Source organism: Sardina pilchardus, chromosome 24 (assembly GCF_963854185.1).
Source record: "Sardina pilchardus chromosome 24, fSarPil1.1, whole genome shotgun sequence".
Lineage (NCBI taxonomy): Eukaryota > Metazoa > Chordata > Actinopteri > Clupeiformes > Clupeidae > Sardina > Sardina pilchardus.
Window position 1 is genome coordinate 21990167 of NC_085017.1, and position 23545 is coordinate 22013711.

The 23545-nt window shown below is 43.8% G+C and overlaps 3 protein-coding genes across 4 annotated transcripts in view; 2 read left to right on the top strand and 1 right to left on the bottom strand.

The window, feature by feature from the left end:
- The window catches only part of ctnnal1 (catenin (cadherin-associated protein), alpha-like 1), a 52390-nt gene extending 47036 nt beyond the window's left edge, over positions 1-5354 (top strand). Inside the window, exons 12-19 of the mRNA XM_062529695.1 lie at positions 108-145; positions 263-313; positions 829-983; positions 1072-1120; positions 1912-1968; positions 2624-2743; positions 3538-3621; positions 3941-5354. Coding sequence (XP_062385679.1) covers positions 108-145; positions 263-313; positions 829-983; positions 1072-1120; positions 1912-1968; positions 2624-2743; positions 3538-3621; positions 3941-4117 — 731 coding nt within the window. The 3' untranslated portion in view covers positions 4118-5354. The remainder of the gene's footprint in view (positions 1-107; positions 146-262; positions 314-828; positions 984-1071; positions 1121-1911; positions 1969-2623; positions 2744-3537; positions 3622-3940) is intronic.
- On the bottom strand, positions 5259-9098 carry abitram (actin binding transcription modulator). Its single transcript, XM_062529696.1, has 6 exons — positions 8866-9098; positions 8642-8693; positions 8266-8395; positions 8063-8139; positions 7281-7350; positions 5259-6085 (listed from the first exon to the last, which is right to left on the bottom strand). Exons 1-6 carry the CDS (start codon positions 8933-8935, stop codon positions 5948-5950), a joined length of 537 nt encoding a protein of 178 aa, XP_062385680.1. The 5' UTR covers positions 8936-9098; the 3' UTR covers positions 5259-5947.
- Positions 9099-9524: 426 nt separating this feature from the next.
- elp2 (elongator acetyltransferase complex subunit 2) overlaps positions 9525-23545 on the top strand; it is a 36974-nt gene continuing 22953 nt past the window's right edge. For both annotated transcript variants that reach the window (XM_062529757.1, XM_062529756.1), the window contains exons 1-10: positions 9525-9662; positions 9968-10046; positions 10132-10202; positions 10397-10541; positions 13728-13805; positions 14435-14499; positions 14580-14646; positions 16437-16592; positions 17222-17317; positions 17677-17777. In XM_062529757.1, coding sequence (XP_062385741.1) covers positions 9531-9662; positions 9968-10046; positions 10132-10202; positions 10397-10541; positions 13728-13805; positions 14435-14499; positions 14580-14646; positions 16437-16592; positions 17222-17317; positions 17677-17777 — 990 coding nt within the window. In that variant the 5' untranslated portion in view covers positions 9525-9530. The remainder of the gene's footprint in view (positions 9663-9967; positions 10047-10131; positions 10203-10396; positions 10542-13727; positions 13806-14434; positions 14500-14579; positions 14647-16436; positions 16593-17221; positions 17318-17676; positions 17778-23545) is intronic.

A 23545-nucleotide genomic window follows, 5' to 3' on the forward strand; every position in this document is an offset into this window, starting at 1 on the left:
ATTTCAATGAATAAATGCCCTTTCCCTTTATTTAATGTCAAGTGTTGCTGCGCAGGCCTGTAAGTACCGACCTTTGGAAACTAATTCCCAAACACATCTGATTCCAGGTGATAAGAAACCCTACCTGTCTCTGCCCAGACCTGGGGTGAGTGGCTTTTTCCCTCTCTTCATCCGATGGGATGTGTGTGATATTTGTTTTGTCTGTGTGTTGATCTGCTGCCATCCATACCCACTATAATCACAGCCTCGTCATTTCCCACAGAAACATTCAACCAACCTAAAGACGGCAAAAGCTGCTAAACTTGATTCTGAGGTAACACACCAAACCCCATGCATATCACATGTGAATAATCTATTATTACATGTTACAGTACAATAAGCCATCCTCATAACACTATAATGTGTTTTAGACATTATTTTTACATTAATTAATGCATAAATGTTACATAAGTAACATGAGCCGAGTCGTAAGCTTCACACCCTGCTGTGTTGTGTTGTGTGTGAAGATGGCTTAGGGCTGTTTTGTCGCTGTTCTTTGCTGCATGTTTTTCATGTACTCCACCATTCCACCCTGTGGCGTGAACTCCACCAGTGCTACTCTTGTGTAGCCGATTACACTCGATTTAGCGAAGCGCATGTAGCCGTGATCAGGTGGCACAGCACTTGGACAAATTAGAATGAAATGGATGCAGAACTGGACTAAAGTGTTCAAACTGACTGTGGCCCCGAAAGGGTGTGGAGAACGCACTGTCCAAGGATCCCTTAGGTCAGGGATGACTGAGATGCTGGGTGACCCCTGTGTGACCTTTGCCCCCTTGTGACTCTCAGGAGCAGAGCACCATAGCCAAGCTGGGCCTGGAGCTTCGCCTGCTCACCTCGGACGTGGACTCGGAGGTGGAGCGATGGGAGGACCAGGAACACGACATCGCCCGCCAGAGCCAAAGCATTTCCAGCATGGCGTTCTCCATGTACCTTTTCACCAGGTAAACAACATGGCCACCAAAGTGATGAGTCTCGTGGACCGTTATCATGACTTATGGTCTCTGACACAGTGTTTTCTCCTCTCCCTAGGGGGGAGGGTCTGCTAAAGACGACGCTGGACCTGTTCCACCAGGCAGAGGTGAGTCTGTGTTTAATTGGGCTCCTCCACCAGTGTCATTAGGGGTGCTAAAACTGCCTTGTGAAGTCAAATCGATACGTTATTAGCTGAAGAGAGGGGCCTTATCATTTGTCTCAGGTGGTGGGAGGAACTGAATCTTCAGGGACCTCTTTAGTTGGTCCCAGGGCTGACTGTTTACTGTGTGGAAGTGTGTTAATGGCTGTGTGTGTGTGTGTTGATGGGGTGTTCAGTAGATAATAGAGTTAGCCCCAAATTCCCTATTTTCCCGTTTAATCAATTACGGATGGTCGGCGCTGCAGCACTTATAAGATGAATTGTCATTGTAGCATGACTCCTTTCCTTTCCCCCCATTAATGAACACAAAATCTCATTTGTTGGTCTCACTTTAGTTCCTAGCGTGTGTTTCATTTCATGTATTAATAGAGCAATTACCATGCAGAGATTTCAGCCCTCCAAGCAAAATCTGCTTAATACCATCAGCATCCCAGGGTCCTCTAGCCCAGGGAGATTGTGTGGTTTTGTGTTATCTCAAATGTAATCACCGAGATTACACACTATTTCCCCCTGTGCAAAGAAGAGGGAGGAGGAGGAATTCAAGGCACGTTTGCACTGAAAGTTTTCCTGTACCGTTGAACTTTATTTTGCCAGATTGCCTTTCACAGTTCTTGAACTCACAGCTCGAGCTCTATTTTATGTGCGTGTGACTTACGACATGTCGCCTTTGTTCAGGGCAGTGGTTTATAATAGTGTGAGTAAAGCAGCATGTGTTCCTCTCCCCACCCTCTCCACAGATGCTGTCTGAGCAGGGGATCCAGTTGTGTTCACACCTGCACACGTTCTCCGCACAGGTAAGAATAGAAACTCTTCCGACGGAAGAAGTGCCATCTAGTATCTCGTTTCTTTTTCTTCTGTTCCATCCTGCCGCACTACGCCAAATCTCTCTCTCTCTCTCTCTCTCTCTCTCTCTCTTTGATCGTGGGGTATAATTAAATGTCTCCCCTTGACGGCAGTTAATGACGGCCATCAATCTCCGCAGAGAGAGTGGAAATGGTGGCTATCAGAGCTGGCCGACCCTGCTTGCGCTGGGGCACAAAAGGCTAATGCCTAATCACAGCGTCCGGAACCTCTGAGCCACTCGTGTTTGATGAATAACCTCAAACAAACAAACTCCGGTGGAGTCGTTTCCACGGCCCACCCCGCCCTCCCGCTCTCCCCCATCCTCCTCCCCCCACTGTGTGTTCCGTTCGGCACATTAATCTCCAAGCACATCAATTATAAAATAGCCCTTTTGAAGATTATTACTCTTAATGCCACTTCTTGTCATTGTAACGAACAGCTTACATTGCTTAGATTCATATAATTACATACCTCTTATCGGCCTTTAGAGTAAAAAATGACATGGACATGTTAGTTCTTCTAATAGCTGTACAGTGGGGAGTTGGGTGGTTGCTTTAAGAAAAGGCTCCGTGGAACCTTCCCAACTCTTTTGTGTGTTGACCTCAGCTGCTGGATGAGGAGAAGGCCGTGATTCTGTCAGAGAGCGAGAAGCTTGCAGCCTCGTGTCAACAGCTCCAGATGGGGGCCAGGACTCCTGTGCAGGGGAAGAGCGCCACCTTTCAGAAGGTAAAGTTACTACACTCTGTTTTGCTACTGGAAGTTACGCCCGACGTCTGGCCGGGCAAAGGTGCTAGAGCGCCAAGCTTGTGATTAATAGCTCACAATATACGCCAACTGTAAGGTCAGTGAAACATCAGCGGGGAATAAAGGGAGCAATATCAATTAAAAATGTGCAATGTTTCCGGACAGAAGCCACCCTCCTCTTGTTGTAGTGGCACATGCATCATTGCGCACATAGAGATTGGCTGCATTAACCAGCCACATCCTCCCCATTCTAAAGTTAGACTACAGTAATTAGTGAACCTGCACCCACAACCACCCAGCCCATCTGCTCTTAGACATGAATGTGATGACCTGACAGTCTGAGCCGCGGAACAGATTGCTGAATGTGGAGCAGCGAGAGCTCTCTGTGGCAGCGCGGGGACTAATCTATTTTTTTTTTTTTTGCCAATCCATCTTGTTAACATAAACAAGAAGAACTGCGGTTAAGAATGCTGATGAGGTGGTATGGGTTTGTGTAGGACCAAAGTTACACAGCACTCCTACTTTGCCCGAGCCACAGCATCTAAATAAGTTGACATTGACGGACAGTTTAAAAAGGCTGAATTTATCTTCCTGCCAGAAGAACTACTCAATGTCAAGGCTATACATTACAAACTCCTCTATTGGTATTTATACTGATGGGAAAACTTTGGTCGGGTTGCTTTGTATATGCATTAATCAGCATTATTGTGGCGTGTAGCCCCAGTTTTGTTTTAACATTTATCATAACAGTTACGTATTTTTATTCTATTTTCCAGGTGGAATCATCAATCCAAAACACCAAAGGAGTTATGACTGTGGTGGTCTTTCTTTTGCCAGTCTGTAGTAAGCTCATAAGAAAGGTACAGTAGTCTTCCATGTTCCACACTCCACAATTGTTGTAGCATGATATCTACAGCATGTGCCTCTAGTGAATTAGATGTAATTAGATTAGATGTAGAATATAATGTTGCACTAATTAAAACCTGCATCTTGGCATTGCACTGAAATGACCGTTTTTTCTAGTCTGTAATACGAGACCCATTAGACTAATTAGTAAATCCAGCAGATTGCGGAAAAATATGGTTGGACTACTTAAATAATCTTGTGATCTGGACCCAGGATTTGCTCCTGTTATCATCCTAGACTTGACTGCTCTCTCTGGGTTTGCTCCATCTGCAGTACAAGTCGGAGCGGAGCAGCCTGGGCTCGCCGCCGCAGAACTGGAGGGAGAAGCGACTGCCCACGCCAGTCAGGGAGGAGGCCACCGCCACCGTCAACGGCAAGAGCAGCAACGGCTTCGGGGTCAAGTCCCTGGAGCAGCACATGGCCAGCCTCACCTTCCTGGAGAGCAAATAGCTCCCGTGAAGACGCGTCCAGTACAATCCAGTCTAGTCCACCCAGCCAGCCCGCTCGCTACCCCCGCCCACCCACCCTTATCGCCAAGACCTACTGGAGCGTCTGTGTCTGACTGACCTGACCGGAGGGCATCACACACATGGGCGCGCGCGCGCGCGCACTCACACACAAACACACACACACGCACACACACGCTCCGAAAGCAGATTGCAGTGCGCTTGCTCAAGGCGCGGCTCCTTCTGTGTTGACGCTCATTTTGCTGTGTGGTGTACAGAACTCCATGGCCTATTTGCCTCATTTTAAGTGCGCATGGAGGTCGAAGAAAACAGACTCACACACTGACATGCACACACACACACACACACACAACATCAGTCAGTCTGTGCATGTCTTTCTGTATAAGCAAGCCTCTTGTTTACTGTCTTCATGCAAAAAAAAAGCTGGTGTTCTTTAAACCATATAGGTATGTATATGACTGGGCTTCTCATCGACCTTGCCAACTTTGCTTAAGAAAAAGAAATGGTTAATCGGAGACCCTGGCGCTGCAATGCAAATGAGAGTGGCCTTCAAGACACTTTAGAGACACACTAATCCATCTGCCTCACTGTTGCCAAATATGTATATTAAATTGGTCAATCATCAGTCAGTGCACTTGGCTTGCTAATAGGATATCACATTAACTCCCCACGCTTCACACTACCTAAATGGGGAATGATTTTAAATTATCGCCTTTTAAACGTCTGGATTATTGTCATCAGAGTACGATAAAAAAAAATATATTTTCAAGGAAAAAAAGAATGATTATTCTGAAGGATGTGTGTCTTTGCCACAAGAGTATGTTGACTGTGTTTCAATGTGGGGGGACATGGATTCCCTTTAAAATGTATTTGTTATATGGGTTCCCCGTAAGGACTGCCACTGTAGGTCACTGTGATACATGTGTATTGTTGTTGTACTTGAAACATAAAAAAAGATGTATGGAAGTAATGTTTGGTACTTTAAAGAATATTCAAATGGTTAGAATGAAGACAGAAAAAAGCTTTAGAGTTAATAAAGTGTGCAGCTAAGATACTGAGAAAGCATCTCAGATAAGAGCTAGTTTTGGACCATCAATCCTTTTGACAGTTTGAATGATTGCTAAGCCAACAGAAAAAAAATCTAAAAAATATACCTTATTTTTCTTAAAGTATGGATGATTGTCATTTATTTATGTATTCTCTACAAAAAATAAATAAATATTCTGTACAATGTTGCCTGTCTTGGATGAGCTAAGAGTGAAAACGTACTGTAAGTCTAAACATGACAACCATTTTGAGTGAACACAAGCTTTTATCTTTGACAACCTTTATCACAGTTTTCAAAACAAAAAACATTTTACCTGTCAAGGATGTCTTATCAAACAACATATTCTTGAACAGCTGTTGTTTGTTTGTTTGTATCCTAGTGAACTTCTATAAGCTTTTAAATTAATCATTCAAACAACGAAAAAAAGAAAACTTCACTACTGAAATGCATAACTATGTTTGAAGGCACAGTGCAGTAGTTTTCAGTGTGTGCTATTGCTAACCAAGAAGGGAAATTCCCAAGCCTACGTGTTGTCTTATACATGGCATCTTCGATCCATTCTCAGTTCTGAAATGCATGATGTCTTAGGACCACTGGCATGCTGGAGGTCTTTAATGAGCCTGAAGAGCACACCTGAATTTCCGGCACAGTAAACTTTTAGGCCCTGTGAACAACAGTCGAAGATCTCGGTGCTGGTCACTCTCTAAGTCAGTGCTGGCCGTACGCCAGTCCACTGGCTGGCCAGTTCACCACACCAGCGTCTTCTCAGCATGGCTCTGGTTGCTGATTGGTTCGTTTGGAGATGACCTCTTCGTACTGCTCTCTGCTCAGCAGACCCTCCGTGATACTTTTGCTCTCCTCGAATTTTGGCAGGATTACGGCGATGTAGCCGTCGGTTGAGGGCTGTTGGAATGAATCGACAGAGATATATTTATTTGTTTATTAGGGCCGGGACTTTAGCGCGTTAATTACGATTAATTAATTACACAAACATTAATGCGTTAAAAAAATTGACGCATTTTAATCGTATGCCTATTTATTTTTGCACCGCGGAACGTTTCTCACTGGATGAGTTTCAGACGGACCGATTATACTGGAGCACCAAGTAACGCGCATGAGTTCGGTTCAGACAAAACAAACCACAGTGGTACAGTGAACATGAACAAAGAAGCTGATGTGACCGCGTTGGTTGGCCCCGTGGTTGGGAAATGTTGTTACAAAAAACGAACGGATGGAAGCGTAGATAAGAGCATGGTTGTGAGCAACCTATGCAACAAGGACGTATCACCGCAGGTATCACCTCAGTGCAAAACATAAAGCAGCTAGCTGCTAGCGTGGACAAAGTATTGTGATACTCCAGTCCAGACACTTGAGGGAAACCTCTGAGCTTTATTTATTAAACAAATAGCAACCGAGTTGCTGTTACAGCCACAACTCACGCTTATAACAGTAATCCACCGCACCTAATTCCATGTCCAACTTTCTTAGACCTAAAAGAAACTTCACACTCAGAACCGCATACAAGCACACACGCACACACGTAAACTCCGCCCCCCAGTTCCCCTTAAAGGGACACAACAATTTCATGAACTCAACTCAAGGTAACAGGTGACACAATTAACAGGATACCACAGTATTATAGTTTACAGAAGGTCTACCTATCTATAGGCTACATGGATTTCTGAAAATGTACTATTTCTAAATATGGTATTGCTACACTTTATGGCAAAAATTGCACTGGTCTGTTGGACTTATTAATAAACAATATTTTTGTTGCTTAGGCCTATGTATTCAGTCATTATCCAATAGTAGGCTATACTAAAAATCCATGTGAAAAAAAAATTCTTCTCACTGTTCTCAGGTCATATATTTATATACAATTAAAATGCGATTAATTTCGATTAATTAATTACAAAGCCTCTAATTAATTAGATTAATTTTTTTAATCGAGTCCCAGCCCTATTGTTTATCAATGCACAAATAGCTGGTGACAGCAGTAAAAAGAACTCTGTCCACACTCAGTTGGATTTCCAAATGGCACAAGAAAACATATGAAGAATTAATCAACGGGAGAAAGGTCATGAGAAGATGTATTAACCTTTTCCAGCAAGAGGTCTGGTCTTGTCAGAATGTCCTCATTCACCTCCACCAGACGGCCTCTGATGCAGCTGTCAAGAGACGTATTCATTTCAGAGAGCAATTATCTCAGCTATCTCGAGGCCAGAGTAACAAGGGTTGTTCACTTTGTGTTCAACGGTATGGGACCTTTCATTCACTTGTCAGTGGGTTGTAATTTCAGGCACCTTCACTAGCCACTAAACAGAGGTGCCATTCAGACGGAAACTGATCCATGCACCTCTGAGAGTAGTCAGGTGTCATGTAAACACAACTTTAATAAGATGTTTTCATAAGTCTATAAACAAACATCATCTTGTAGACATTAGGGCTGCACGTACAATATAATTTTAATTGAAATCACAAATTGCACAGAGACAATTAGGCAATCACAAAGGCTGCAATTGTGCAGCTTGCGACCCAATGGTTAATCCGGTCACACATCTACCGAGTTTTAAATTCCTGGCATCCCCTTTCTATGATGACTACAGTGAAGCTCACCTAACAGAAGGGCTGTGCTTCTCATGCACTAGGCATTGCTCACCAATCAGGTACTGTATAGCCCAACTTAAAGGAAAGTAATACTAAACTGAAGCTTGACTTCGATTATATCGATATCAAAAAACAGAACTGCAATAAGATATTTCCTCAATTCGTGCAGCCCTACTAGACATCCTTCAAGTAATATCACTTCAACAAAGGCTATAGTCACATAACTGTATGAGAGTAATGCAGTGAGGACTAAAGACTGCACCCAGTCCTTACCTGAAAATGGTGTACTCTACTCCATCAGAGCAGGTGATTCTACATAGCGGTGCATATTCTGTGAGAAACTGGCCTCCCTGAAAGAAAGAAAGAGCCATCAATGCAAGCTCCACTTCTAAGCATCAAGGGAAACATGGGATATCTTGAAAGTACTGTATGACTTCTACAAAAGAGATAACAAAAGAAGTTGACCGAATACATACTCGCTTTGACTTTCCAGACACTTTATTGTTCAATCGACTGCAGCCAGCACTTATCTGGTAGTTGATGCTTTTAATTGACCGGCCATTCTGAAGGATTGGGTGTGTCTCAGCAAGGGTGATCACACAAATTCTGAGAAAAATGCAAGCGACATATCAAGTCTCAAAACATCTGTGCAACTAGAGAGAACATCAACACAGAGAACAGTGTTTCCACTGAATGACAGAACTAAAAGCCACTAGGCCTACACCACAGACTAATAATTTATCAGGGTTCATTTTCTACCCTGTGGAAGTTTAATTCAATATTTAATGGGTAGGAAACAATGTCTGTTTTTCTACATGTGGGCCATATCCCTTCCAGATCGATCACCCCTACCTGTTGGAGTGCTGTAAGATGCAGAAGTCTTCACACGTTTTTCCTTTCATATCTAAAAGGAATAAATGGAGACGGCGATTACTTCAAAAACATAAACCAGAGCGAAACACAAACACAAATCATAGAAGCATTGTTTAAGAGATTAGTTTATCACCACAGACGTTTCACAGCTACGATGCGATACTATACATCTGATTCACTCACATCTCACACAGTCAGCCTACCTGTTCTATACCAACGTGTGTAATATCGGTCAATCACGGAAGGTGCCTCTTTATTGTCTGATATATCCATATTCCGAAATGCAGGTCAAGGTCGACTTGCTGAATACCACTTTGACAAAAATAGGAAAATTACAGCTACTGGATTAAACACCACACTCAGACCGTTTCTGAATAAATAGAAGTGCAATGTGCAAGTGGTACATTCAGAACTCAAATCGACTTTCTTCCTCGTGATTTCACTAGTTACTTTCACGCGGCTGAACGATTCTTTACCGCCATCTGCTGAAGTGGAGGGTACATTTGTCGATTAGCAGTCTTATCAGAAACGTCATTATTCATTTATTACTAACAGTCTAGAAAACATCCATATTTATTTAGCATGGTAATTTATTGACAACTTCCATAAATACAACGAAGAGATTTAATCGAGAAAGATTTCCTGATTAAACGGCATAGTTTGCAGCTACTAATCAGCACTATATATTTTAATAAGACAGTTAGGTTAAGTTCTATCTTTCGACTTACCTCGAACTCTTCTTGTGTTTTATTTCAGATAAGAGCGAACATTCATGCACAAAATCTGAGATCTTTGTCATCGGAACTCCAGAAGTTTCGCGTTGTTTCCGTCGTACATTATTTTTTGTTACACAGCAAATCTATCCAAGATGGCAGCGCCCGTCATACAAACATGCCATGTCGCATGTTGTGCAAATAGAACTCCTAAAGTCGTATCTTGGAGCAAAAGAGGCCTGATTGCTTTCGGGACATGCCATTCTGTGGCCCTGTACGATCCTCAGGTAATTAGTCCTTTAGTGTGTCTGTCAACTGTGTAATATGTGGCTGACTCGTTTTTGTAAAATGGCGACCTAATTCAAACTGTCTAATTAAAGTACAAATCTTGTCAAATAGGTGTTCGGCACATTATTTTATAGTACGGTTATTATTGTATATCATGTATCTACTAACTGAATGGCGCATGGCCACTCCTAGGCTGACTGTGGGGTAGGCTAGCTATGTTAGGTGCATCAACCAACCAGTGACAACTTGTTTATGAACATGATTAGCGCATCGCATCAAGGGCCCCAACTTTTGGTTTTAATAGGAGAGAACCACATTTGCCATTCTGAACGGACACACTGCTCGGGTGAATGCTGTCCAGTGGGTACACAGACCAGACTGTGGTGAGTGAACATGTCATGATGCCACATGATGCATCACGTTGACTTCCCTCGGCTCGGACCAACATAATAATACTCTTTTATACAGGTCCCGAAACAGAGCTGGTGTCAGGAGGGTCTGATAATAGCGTAATTGTCTGGACGAACGTGGACGGCCAGGTGGGTACAGTACAGTCAGAGTTACGCAGATGATTATGATTATGATTGCAAAATACTTCACACAACAGACGCAGACACAATTCAGAACAAATTTAATCTCCGTGATCTATTACTAAATCAGTGTACTGTCTCCTGGTCAATTACCGGGCCAAGGCCCATTGTCAATAATATTGTATTATTTTGCTCATCCATAGAATCCATCCTCAGTGAAGTGTGTTGGACACACTGGTCCAGTATGTGCAGTGGATGCTGTTCCCCTGGACTGCTCTCAGCTGCTCGTTGCATCTGCAGCATCGGACTCCACGGTGAAGCTCTGGCTCAGAGGTGGCGATGGGAAAGGTACATGGGTCATTCCGTGTCAAATCAGATAAGATTGTTGCTGCACCGTCTCAGATTTTGTTCAAACTTTGTGTATATCATCAATGGGTCCTAAAACCAAGGCCTGTGAAATATTTCTGTGGAAATCATCTGTCTTCATATCTTTTTTAGACCTTGAAATTCTTTCATTTTTACAGCTTGAAAAACACATGCCATGTCTGGGCATTAATATCTTGACAAATATGTTCCCTAGCCTCCCCAAATTTTCTAGGGTGGAAGATCAACTCATAATAAGCATGTGTAAACAATTTAAAGTCTGTACTAAATGTCTCTTGACTCTCGAAAGGGCCCTCAATTTTGGAAAAACGTGCATTAAGTGTGATATTAAGGGTATTAAAAAACTGTTTATCTTTTTCACTTGGTATCAGTCACTATTTCCTCTTCAAATACGGCAGTTAATTAATGTTTTCCCACAATTTGAAGTCTCCACAACAAATAACCATGACAATAATAACAATAAAACAAGGCATGTTTGTATTTTGTGTCATTTTCATGTAACTGAAATGCTATGTGGGATAGGTAGTAGGATCATGAAAATCTATGTGGAAATAGAAAAGTATATGGACATGTAGTGTGTAAAGTTCTAATATTGCATCGAAGCCCCGTTCACAGAATAAATGCATGTAGTTACAGGTGTTTTGGTAACACCAGAATAAACATTTACAATAAAAAAAGTGAAGTTTGGCACCCCCCTCTGGCGAAACAGTAGCATTTTGCTACTTTTACAAGGCATTAACTCTGGTAGCTATTTGAATGGAATGGAAAGGCTATATTTTACTTCCCGTATTCAAAAAGAAGCAGAAATTCCTAATACCTTGAAATTGAAAAGGATGCCAAATACACCGAATTATATACTTGAAATTATGTTTTAACCATTAATCTAAAATAGGCCTATCATTAGTTGGTGGCTTTTTTGCTATCCTTTTCAATATCAAGGTATTAGGAATTTCTGCTTCTTTTTGAATACGAGAAGTAAAATATAGCCTTTCCATTCCATTCAAATAGCTACCAGAGTGAATGCCTTGTAAAAGTAGCAAAATGCTACGGTTTTGCCAGAGGGGGGTGCCAAACTTCACTTTTTTTATTGTAAATGTTTATTCTGGTGTTACCAAAACACCTCTAACTACATGCATTTATTCTGTGAACGGGGCTTCGATGCAATATTAGAACTTTACACACTACATGTTCATATACTTTTCTATTTCCACATAGATTTTCATGATCCTACTACCTACCCCACATAGCTTTTCAGCTGCATGAAAATGACACAAAAATACAAACATGCCTTGTTTTATCCTTATTATTGTCAAATTCATTTGATTTGGAGACTTCACATTTTGGGACAACATTAACAAAGGATTATATTTCTATAGAAAAGACTCATTGACGGCAGGTGTGTCCCAATAAAAAAGTTTTGAGACCCTCAATATCACTTTTTTTGCATGTTTTTTCAGAAACTAGGGACTTCTGTACAACCAATGAGACTGTGGTACAAACATTTAATCATTGAATCTTACTGAGAACATGCTTGTCTTCCATTCTATAAAGTTTAGTCAGGCTAGGAATGATACTTTTTAAGATATGAGTACCTTAACATGGCCTCCAAGATAAGGTCATTTAGAGAGTGTAAAAAGGCAAGGGCAAAAAGACAATGAAAACAATAGAATTGAGCAAAAATATTTTACAGATTTTAGTTATGGAACCTAAACATTGTGTAGACAAACTTTGAAGAAAATCCGAGTCGGTGCTGCAACCATTTTCCTGGATTTTGTCTGATTTGACACGGAATGACCCACATCGTAATCTGCAGGGGTCAGAACTGTGGGTAGCCTATTGATCAGACCAATGTATCTGACAGTAAACATAAGGACAGCAAAAATATTCTGTAGGGTGAGAACAGTCAGTGATAATAAATGCATACTACAGTATGTATATTGTATAGTGTATAGTACGTAATGCAATCCTCAATTCAGTTTGAATTATTTAGATTAAAGCTTCCATCAATTGCAGGTAAGAGACTCTACAAACACCCATGCTGAATTTAGTAACTACACTGCCACCTACTGGACTGCAGTGGTAATACTATATATGTTTGAGTTGATGGCTCTGTCTGTGGTTTACTGTATGTGTGTGTATGCTTGTGTTCTCTTGGATTTACATGTTTCATGTGTTGTACAATCTGGTTGTAAATATATTGCTGTAAGGTTGTTTGATGCTATTATTAAAAAGTTTCTTATATGTGAGGGTTGGGCTGATGCACTATTCTATCAGTAATGATTACTACTTGGAATGACTCGTAATGTATGTAATGCCTCCTCCATGAAGGCATCAAAACATGTTTGCCGTTATATTTCCCTACAAACTTTTATAGATTCAGACATACAGCACAAAACAGGATCCTGCCTTAAGGCTGTCTTTGGTTTTATGCTGAAAACACTGGCCTAGTTGTTTAAACCGTTGGGTGATTTTTGGGAAAGTGTGTGTGTGTGTGTGTGTGTGTGTGTGTGTGTGTGTGTGTGTGTGTGTGTGTGTGTGTGTGTGTGTGTGTGTGTGTGTGTGTGTGTGTGTGTGTGTGTGTGTGTGTGTGTGTGTGTGTGTGTGTGTGTGTGTGTGTGTGTGTGTGTGTGTGTGTGTGTGTGTGTGTGTGTGTGTGTGTGTGTGCGCGCGCGCGCGCTTGTGCGCTTGTGCCATGCTTGGAGTATATCCTCTGATATGTTCAGACAGACACATGTGCCATTGTGTTCCGCCTCCCCCTGGGCATCAGGGAACAAAGCAACAACCCCTGACAGATGTCATTATCACTACGCGTTGGAAAAGCACAATAACTTCACCCCTCCGCAGTTCTGACAAGCAAGCAATTAGGATGGGGGAGGGAAGGGAGGGCGCAGAGTCCGGTTAATTGTTTGTCAGAGCAACTTATAATTATTTGTCAGATATTTCTTGACTAATTGCGCCGAAGACTAATTTGTGTGTGTGTGTGTGTGTGTGTGTGTGTGTGTGTGTGTGTGTGTGTGTGTGTGTGTGTGTGTGTGTGTGTGTGTGTGTGTGTGTGTGTGTGTGTGTGTGTGTGTGTGTGTGTGTGTGTGTGTGTGTGTGTGTGTGTGTGTGTGATTGTTATTTGTATTTTTTTGTTCCCCTCTTCCTTAGTGGAATGCCTGCAGACGCTGTCTTTTGGGAGTGGCTTCATGATGGATGTCTCCTTGGCACTGTTGCCAGGCAGCAGAGGTAAGCCATGGACGACTGAACGCTCTCTCTCTCTCTCTCTTTCTCTTTCTCTTTCTCTCTCTCTCTCTCTCTCTCTCGATCACCTCATCCATCTCCATTGCCACTGCTTGCCTCTCTGTAAACGACAGAACGTCATGTTGGAAAAACATCTGCTCCCTACCTTATTATGTCAGCGTGTGACTCTGAGCCTGCCCTTCATGTCAGCCCTATGAGTGATGTGCTGTGGTCTCGTCTGGTTTTGCTATTTCTTCCCGCTCTTACATAAGAAGACCTTTTCAGATGAGGCCAGGCAGGGACCACATGTAAGATGTTTTGTCAGTTTTTTTACTTGGCATGCCATGGACTGGCCAATATGATATTTACTCTCAGCCTTTTATGAGTAATGTGGTATAGTGTGTGCCATCTTAATGTGACATCATGTAGGCATTACGTTGGTAATATCTGGCTTGGTGGTAATTGTCATTGTTGAGAATGTTATGAAGATATTAACAATGCCAATGATGATTGGCCCATAGGGAAGCTGTAATATGTTCTGGATGGACTTGGGGTGTGGTGGGGTGTTGCTTGTGGAGCTGATAATAAAGGCATAATGAAATGTCAGAATGAGTTACTGAGGTTTTTCGTTGCAGTACCCATTCTGGCCTGTGGGGGAGATGACAGCAAGATTCACATCTACGTGCGGCATAGTGATCAGGTAAGGAGACCTCGTTAACAGTAACATTAGCAGTGTCATGTGACACGGGCGTGTACTTACGCGTTGCTTGTTCTGAGCAGTTCCAGAGGGTGCTGTCTCTCCAAGGTCATGAGGACTGGATCCGTGGCGTGGAGTGGGCAGCCAGAGGTAAGGCCTCTCCATTTGTGGTTTCTCTCTCTGTCTGTGTGGGCGTGTGTGTGTGGGTGGGTGCATATGTAAGTTCAGGTGGCAGGGTTTCCTACGGTCATGGAAAACCTGGAAAAGTCATGAATTATAACATTTAATTTTCCAGGCCTGGAGAAGTCATGGAAATTTTGGAAAACTAATTGAAATTCAATTTGGTCATACAGCAGACATAAATAGGAGGTAGCGTATGTCACAAATGTATGGCACGTTAATCCAATGTTGTTGAAGTCACATTTCATAATCCCCTCCATTGACATAAAGTAAGAAATTATGCACTTATAGGCCGTGAAAGGTCATGGACATTTCATTCAAGGTCATTGAAGAGTCATGGAAAGGTGTTGACATTTGATGTTGGAATCTAAAACAGAATATAAACTGTTTTCCGCGCATCTCCATAGTGGGACAAGGTATTAGATTGTGGGAAGACTGAGTCTGTTTCTAGAAGCTGATTGCTTCAAGGTGAGTTTAATCCCATAGTTCTGAACGAGTCACCTATAGAACAGGGCTATTGGCTGTCTAGTGAAGCACTAATCTACACCCTGGAAGAAACTCCAGTCCCTTTCAATGACTCAGCAGGTTTGAAAAGCTCTTTTGGCCTGTGTGCTCCCTAAAGTCACTTTCCTGGGTTTGACCCGACCTGCTTTATTTGTTTGTGTGATTACTTAGTGGTACCCAATGTGCTGAGTCCATGAGAACATTTCGGATGTCATGAGACGTCCGGGCAACCTTGTGTAAGACTATGCCTCCAGCCCTTTAAACGAACGAGCTTCCCTGCTGTTCCTCAAGAAGACTATTATTAAACTCGCCCCGCGGCGATTCGGCGCTCTTGAAGAATTCCGAACAGAAGCCTCATCAAGAAATCTGCCATCCCATAATAATAATAATAAATAAATAACACAATTAAAAAGAAGAGAGAGGTCACGTACTAGAAGTGTAAAGGAGGTCGGCCCACCTACCCACCCGCCCCCACCGGCGTTGTGTCTTTTCATTTGACGTGCGTCTTGGGCGGCTCGCTCCATTATGCATGAAGTAGACGCGGGCCTGACAGGCGTGTGGAGCCACAAGCCTCACCGGCCCTCTGAAATATTCAAGCGCCAGAGCAGAGCAGAGCAGAGGAGTGTTTTTGAGTGTGTCGCCCTCCGTCTCCGCTCGCGAGCTACGTCTGAGACTGACCTGAGGGAGTGGGAGTGGGCAGACTGGATGTATGGGCGGGGAGGTTGTGTGTGTGTGTGTGTGTGTGTGTGTGTGTGTGTGTGTGTGTGTGTGTGTGTGTGTGTGTGTGTGTGTGTGTGTGTGTGTGTGTGTGTGTGTGTGTGTGTGTGTGTGTGTGTGTGTGTGTGTGTGTGTGTGAGGGGGGGGGTTTGTCTGGGTGTTCTCTGTGTTTTTCTCTTTTTTTATGGCTCTCTGTTGCTTTTCTTCTCCTATTTCTAGTTTTACCCTTTCTTTCACTCGCTCGGCTCTTTGTTCAGAATTTTGTTTGACATGTACTGCTTTAACACTTGTTTGATATTGAAATATCTGGCCCCCAAACAAAAAACAAAAAACAAAAAAATAAATATCTGGCCCTCTTTCCTGCTTCTTTCCTTCCCCCCTCTTTCTCTCCCTCCTCTCCTCTCCCATGCTTTCCCCCCCTCCCCCTCTTCTCCCCTTCCTTCCTTTTCCACCCTCTCTCTTCTATCCTCCTCTTTTCGTCTCTGGTTCCCTTCCTCATTCTCACCTCATCTCTCTCTCTCTCTCTCTCTCGTGTGCAGATGGGGAGCTGCTGTTGGCCAGCTGTGCTCAGGACTGCATGATCCGCCTGTGGAGGCTCTTCTCCAAGGCCCCGCCCGAGGAGCCTGACCAGGAGGCTGGCCAGGGGGAGCCTGTCCTCCGGCTCAAGGAGGACGTCTTTGAAGTGGCAGAGAATGGTAATGCGCTAAAATAGAAAGGGCTCTAAAATAACTTTTAAATCAGCTTTTATCAGTCCGTTGATATGTCTGTCACATTTTAGGTTATAGGGTCCAGGGCCTGCTGATAGAGCTAATGCTAGCCAGAGATTTGTAGCCAGAGTGTTGTACTAGAGTGCAAAGATTAACCGGAGTCAAATCCCGTGTTTCTTCACGCAAACCTGGCCAATAAAGCTGATTCTGATTCTGATTTGAAAGCAAAACGTCTCCAAATTTGTATCGGATTCATCAGGAAGTGTAGACAGGAGGGCCTCCCGGTCTCTCTGTTCTCCATAGGCCTGTCACTGATATTTTCATTTTGATTGTCACTCACATGGCCCATCCCTGACTTTAGCTTTTGATCTGCAAAACAAAAGCTGATGCTTAGAGTGTTCTCAGGCGAATATCCCTGTAAATATGACCAGGCTGTTTAAAAACATGTCTACTCTCTAGTCTTTGGGAAACTCACAAGCTGAGTATTGTTGGATTTCATAGGTCTGAATACCTGTGTGGCTTTAGTTACGTCTCTCTTTCATATGCATGTGTGTATTTCTAGGTTTTTTGTTGGTGCGTTTCCATCTCTGATGTTTACTCATTCCCTTTAATCACAGGCACTTCGTCAGTCTTTGCCATCTCTCTGGAGACGGTGTTGGCTGGTCACGAGAACTGGGTCTATGGTGTGCACTGGCATCCATCACACATCAAAGGTAAATTCTTTTTACTTTCATATCAGGGGCTTTTACGTTGGCATTGTTGTGTTTTTTTTTTTTTCTTTTTTTTTTCTTTTCTGTAGATTTTTTTTCTTTTTTGTTCTGAAAGCTTATGTGGTTTTCCAGACAATTTCACTTTATTCTGGAAAGAAAACCTTTGATGAAATAGGAATGGTTTTGGAAATGTTTATACAACAAGCTTTGAATTCTCTTTTGGATGTGAAATGTGCTCCACAAATAAATATGCCTAATGCTCCCCACTGATCTCTTTTGGCAGAGCCAAAACCAGCTGTCCAGTTTTTGTTCTAATTGCAGGAGTACCTGAAGTTCCTTTGTTCCTTTGTCTCCCCCTGCAGATGGGAAAGTGCAACAGCCGCTGAGCCTGCTGTCAGCGTCCATGGACAAGACCATGATCCTTTGGGGCCCGGAGGAGGACTCGGGTGTGTGGGTAGAGCAGGTGAGATTGGCCTGACTACAGTTACAGCTGCTTGTAAAAAAAAAAAATGGAATAATACTAGATGCCAGGTCAATGGCAGAGTTGGACTATCTACCACTAGACTAGCTGTGCTGTTCTTTAAGTGAGGTGCATTGTCCAGGTGTCAGAACGGACATCAGTGGGGGAAAAAAAAAACACTGCCACTGATCTAGTCCCAATCTGACATGAATGTAGACGCAGACCAGTTAATCTATGCCAGGCCAGAGGCACATTGTATAGCTTTTAGGGTATCAGGTGTCATTTGATTCAGTATAAAAAGAGCATTTCATAGAGGTAGAGTCTCCGATTCAGAGGTAGAGGTAGAGTCTCTGATTCAGAGGTATCACTTAAAAGCTATATAGGCAAATAATGCAAAGATACATGAATAATGCTCCTCAACATGAAATTGCAAAGATTTTTTTACAGTGTATATATAATAGTGTTGAAATATACAGATAATCCAGAGAAATCTTTGGAAACAAGCGACAGGGTTGTGAAACAAATTAGATAGCTGTGCTCTTCTGGGTCACTGCGATAAAGGAGACCTGATTCTGTAAAGAAAAATCATTGTGTGGGCTCAAGAAAACATCTTGAATAACCATTGTCTATGAATGAGCATAGAGGATTTGATGCTCCCCATCCACACATGCTGGTTAAAAAGTCCACCATGCAAAGAGGAAATCATATTAGACATGATCCAGAAATTCTGCCGTCTTATCTTGGCCCAAGCTCATTTAAGATGGACTGAGGCAAAATGAAAGCTGTCATGTGGTTACGTTACGCCAATCAAAAAATGGCAAATCATCGACTCTGCAATCCTTCAGGGCTAAGGAGGAGAGGGACCATCCAATTTGTTATGGGTGCACACAGTTCAGAAACCAGGCTTGCACATCGGAAAGGCACAATCAATGTTTCATAATAGTATGTAAGTTTTGAGCAACATATGCTACCATCCAGACAGTGTTGTTTTCAGGGAAGACCTTAGACACTGGGTCCAGCTGCTAAACTGGTCTGCCTGCAGTCCAGACCTCTCTCACATCTGGTGAATTATGGAACAAAAAGCATGGTCAAGATGAGTGTTGAGCATCTGAAATCATATATGGGACAAGAATGGGACAACACTTCATTCTCAAAATTCAAATCTCTGGCAACTGGTCTCTTCAGTTCCCAAACATTTGCAACCTGTTGTTAAAAGGTCTTTGCACTATCCTCAAATTAAGTACAGGGGTTGCTTGATTTGAAATCATAGCCTTCTGCTTTATTCATATTTGACAAGAGTCCCAACCTGGAAGCCTGGTTGTTAGTAGGTAATACCGTACTGTATGTGTCGCATCAGGCTTCAGATCTTGTTGCCAGAGCTTACTGTTTTGTGTGTATTGTAGTAGACACACCTACTGATGCAGGCTTTGGTCAGCACCACAACGGACTTAATAACGATGAGGGTAAAGAAAGGACGGAGCAGTGGGTAGTGGGCCGTTGGCGTGCCCGCTCTCGTTTTTTTTCCGCCCGCTCTGTCGGGGCCTCCACAGCGGTCCACCCTCGCCCTCTCGTCCTCCAGACCACCTCTGCAGTCTCTCGATCTCTGCGGTGATGCTCGGGCAGTCCAATGGCCTGCAGAACCAGCGCAGGCTTCTCAGCTGGATTCCTCACTTTTTGGACCATTTAGGCATAGAAACATCTGTCACCCTCCCCCACCTGAATCCACACAGAGAGAGAGAGACACACACACACACACACACACACACACACACACACACACACACACACACACACACACACACGGAGACGCACACACACACACTGCCCTTCGCTTGCTTATTCAGTGGAACTGAAATAGAGTGTGGAGTTTCCATCCATGGGTATGTGGAGCAGCAGATAGGTGAATCCCCCCCCCCCCCACACACACACACACACACCTCTCTCCTCCACCCCAACCTCCCCGCCCCCTGCCTGGTGTCAACCTCAAAGGCCCTGCTGCCTCTCACCTGCTGATAATAAGCCCCCCCCCCCCCCCTTCTTTTTTTACTGGCACAGTGACAGGAGATAACAGGCCTGGCTTCAACAGCTGATCAATAGAAGTGTCGTCCTTTTGATCTTTTTTTGCATACAAGCACCACTACGTATTTCTTGTTTTTTACTTTTTCGTTTCTTTACTCCCCCTCTCCACACAACCAGCAGAGAGGGGATCCAGTTTTCTGAGTGGCACGTGATTGCTAATCAAGCCTATGTCACAGCAGTTAGTTGACTTACATGCCGGTGCTTCTTTTGATTTGGAAGAGGGTGGGAAATCCCTGTAATTAGAAAAGAAAACAGCGTTTTGTGTCTGGGCCAGAAAAGGGAGAACACTCCTTTTTCTTCTTTTTTTTTGGTCCATGTAATGTAGGTAAGAAGGGAGGGAGGTAAGCTTTTTTTTTTTTTTTTTTACACAGAGGCTCTGCTCCCACGACTGTGAAAATGCTCTCCAGTGATGATCCTCTCTTTCTCTCAGTGTTAAAGTGAATATTGTATGAAGCACACGGAGAACTGTTTTTTTTCTTTCTTTTTTAATATAATCAAAAAGTAGGGAGGGGGGAAGCCTTTGAACTGACAGGAGCCCTGCCTACAAAGGAAACCAGCGTCTGTTCTCACACGTCGACCTAGATACTCACCCCGTAATCACTTATTTCCGCTGCCTAACCCGATGAGTGGACCGCTTAAGCAAGTGGAAGATGTGGAACATGTGCTTAAATATCATTTTGACAAAAAAGGTATCATCAAACTTGCCGGCGAACTCAAAACGCTACGCAAGAGATCTCTCAAGAATAGATTACACACCTTGAACACCGTTTTTGTCAAGTTGGAATCTGTAAAACAAATTGTGCTGTCTCGGGCAGACGCGTAATAAATATTGGCCCCCGAGTCGTTTTTGAAGGCAACAGTAGGCCTATGGAGCCCTGTCGAGACCCCCTGGTCTCCGAGTGACTAAAGACGAGACGGAACGGCAAATGACCAACATCTCCCAGGCTAATTATCACCATTTAACAAGGAGCCCTTTCCCCACCATGATTAGTGTAATTGGTCAAATTTACCGCCAAGCTGGCGAGCAGTGGGGAAGCTCGGCACACCGCTGCGTACGACCCGTCCCACTAACGAGCCCCGCTGTCACTTCAACGCTGTGTGTGTGTGTGTGTGTGTGTGTGTGTGTGTGTGTGTGGGGGGGTGTGGGTGGGTGGAAGGGGCTGGCGGGGGTGAGGGGCGAGGTTGGCTTGACCCCAAGGAGACTCTCTCCTCCTGGCCGCCAGCTCGTAGTTGATTGTCATGGAGCTGAATTCTCAGGTGGTAGCGATGTCGCTTAGAGGGCATCCAAGCGAGACACTGATATGTAGCCAACATGAGAAGCCATCATCTCTTTGGAGCTGACTTGAGTAGTCTGTTGTAGTTTAATCCCATGTGGATCCCAAGGGGGAAAAGCATCTTTTGTATGACCTTCCTATTCCTTTTGTTGGTTTCTGCAAAAAAAAAGAATGACTGTATGAAGTCATGACAATTGAATGCGATAACTGGATGTTCTTTTCCTCAAGAACTTGCAAATTGGAACATGGCTTGGATTGATTCTGCAACGGTGCAGTGTTGTCGCTCTTGTCATGTTTCAGTATGCTCTGCCAAACACGAGCATATTGCTTTTCGAGACGTCTCTTTTTCGGTACAAGGGGACCGTCTTGCCTTCTGTGGACTGCCAGTTACCCCACCCCACCCGCCGTCACGCTCCGTCTGGCCTCGAAGATCACACCTCATTCTTCCCTCTCCCCTCGTCCCTCGATCCCTCGTCCTCGCTCGGTGCCGCCGCCGTCACGTTCCTCCGCATCGAGCAGCTCGACAAATTTCCCACAACAGATCCATATCGCTGTTTTGCTTCATCATTTTTTTCCCCCCTCTTGTTTCGTTTTTGTTTCTCACTCGCTTTACGCCTTCCTGTAAACATGACTGATTGCGTAGTTACATCCGTGAGCGTTTAGAAGTGTGATTTACCGTCGCCGCCGTGGAGCAGAATTCAAAATCAATCTGCTTAATGTTGCTTCACTCTCTCCAGGACAGGCTGGAAGAGATGGGGGACCGTTTGGAAGCCAAAGGCACGGTCTTTATTGTGCGGTCATTAGTTCCGCCTTATCGATGCTTTTAAGGGCTCGGGGTGGAGGAACAAAGATTTGAAGGGCATCCTCAGCATACATTCCCCCACCAGCGAGACAAACGGCCACAGGATAGGTGTTCAGCAGTCCGAGCCGTGGCCGTGGAGTTGAAAAACTCATTACAAGGTTATTAAACGAATGTGTTTTTTTCTCCCAAAGTGGCCAATTGTCTTGAGGCCCGCTTAGGGTTTTCAACTCATTGGTTTTCGATCAACGCCAAGGTCAAGGGATTGATTGCTTATGGAGGGATGACTTGAGTGCGGAGGTACGTCTTCACTGTCCTTCCCAGGCATGTTTAATGGATGTCCACTTAATGACCAAACGCAAACATGGAGCGGTGTGAAGACGTGTTGCTGCTTCCAACACCATCACACACGCTACCTACCTGTTTCGTATCGGGCAAGAGATGTGTCAGATTTTAGATGGAGCTTTTCCTGCGAAGGGCAGGTTGCCTTTGAGGCAATGGCCATGGCTTTTTTTCAAATCACCATTTTGTCACGAGGGCAGGACCCAGGACCCTGATGGGTGTGAGCCATTATTCGTCTGTACCGTGCCTGGAGCGCCAGCTTTTCTACTGGCAGGTCAAGGGTAGCAATCTCAAATGGCTCGTGTCAAGCCACAGGGAATCAGGGCAAATCCAGCAGAGTGTTCCTTCCATTAACAATCAAATTGAAATGCAGAAAATGGTGTTAATTACACAGAAATGATTAAACCATGTTTTAATCAGTTTTAATGGTTGTTATGTGATGGGGTTTTGCATTGGTAATTGCTTACTGGCAGGTTTTTTAAAGTGCATGATTTTGTAAAAATATATTTTTGGTGTAGGCCTGTTTTCAATGGAGTCATTCCATTAAAATGGATTTTGTGCTGTGGCACTGCCTACGGTAAGATAATAATGCTGGTTTAAAATGCAAATCTTCAGAAATCCCAAGTTTTTTTAATCTAGCAAATGTTATTCTCTCTGATGCATGGGGGTCCTTATGTGTTATTTCTTCCTCTGCCCCCCCCTTCTTCTTCTTCTGGGTCTCCAGCGCTTGTTTCTCAACAAATTATCTAATCTCTTGTGGTGTTTTCTCGCGAAAATATCTGTCATAAATATTCATCTAAGTATAAACTGCTGCAGATTAGCCGTGCTCACTCTTTCCCCTCCGCCACACACTTATGATTGCTAGCACTCTCTCCTTGGCCTCTCCTCTCCGGATCAGCGTTTTTTCTATTTTTTCTCCCCCCAACCCTCGACTCGACTCGACTCCAAATTCGTTGGTGCCGATCCAGGGCCGTTGTTTGCGGGGCCCCACCGTTCGCCCTTATTTGTTTAATTTGACACGGTGCGCCGCGACTGCTTTTTGCCCTCTTTGGGGCGCATTAGTGTGAGCCCGAGTGCAATTTATGCCTCCCTAACAGGCGGCACTTTGCATAATTCCTGCGTTGCCTTGTCTTGCTGATTTATCTGCCGTCTCCTCCACTCTTTATGGTGCGTGTTTAATAATAGACGCTTGGACGGGGAGCAGACGCGCACGTCGCCTCTGATTTCCAGGATTCGCGGCGGCCATTAATTAGATCCCTCCCTTTCTCTTCTTTTCA

Coding starts and splice junctions, on each gene's coding strand:
- abitram (XM_062529696.1), bottom strand. CDS start 8,935: ATGGATATATCAGACAATAAAGAGGCACCTTCCGTGATTGACCGATAT. Junction 8,396..8,641: donor ATCTTACAGCACTCCAACAG/GTAGGGGTGATC, acceptor CATTTTTCTCAG/AATTTGTGTGATCACCCTTG. Junction 7,351..8,062: donor GTAGAGTACACCATTTTCAG/GTAAGGACTGGG, acceptor GTCTCTTGACAG/CTGCATCAGAGGCCGTCTGG.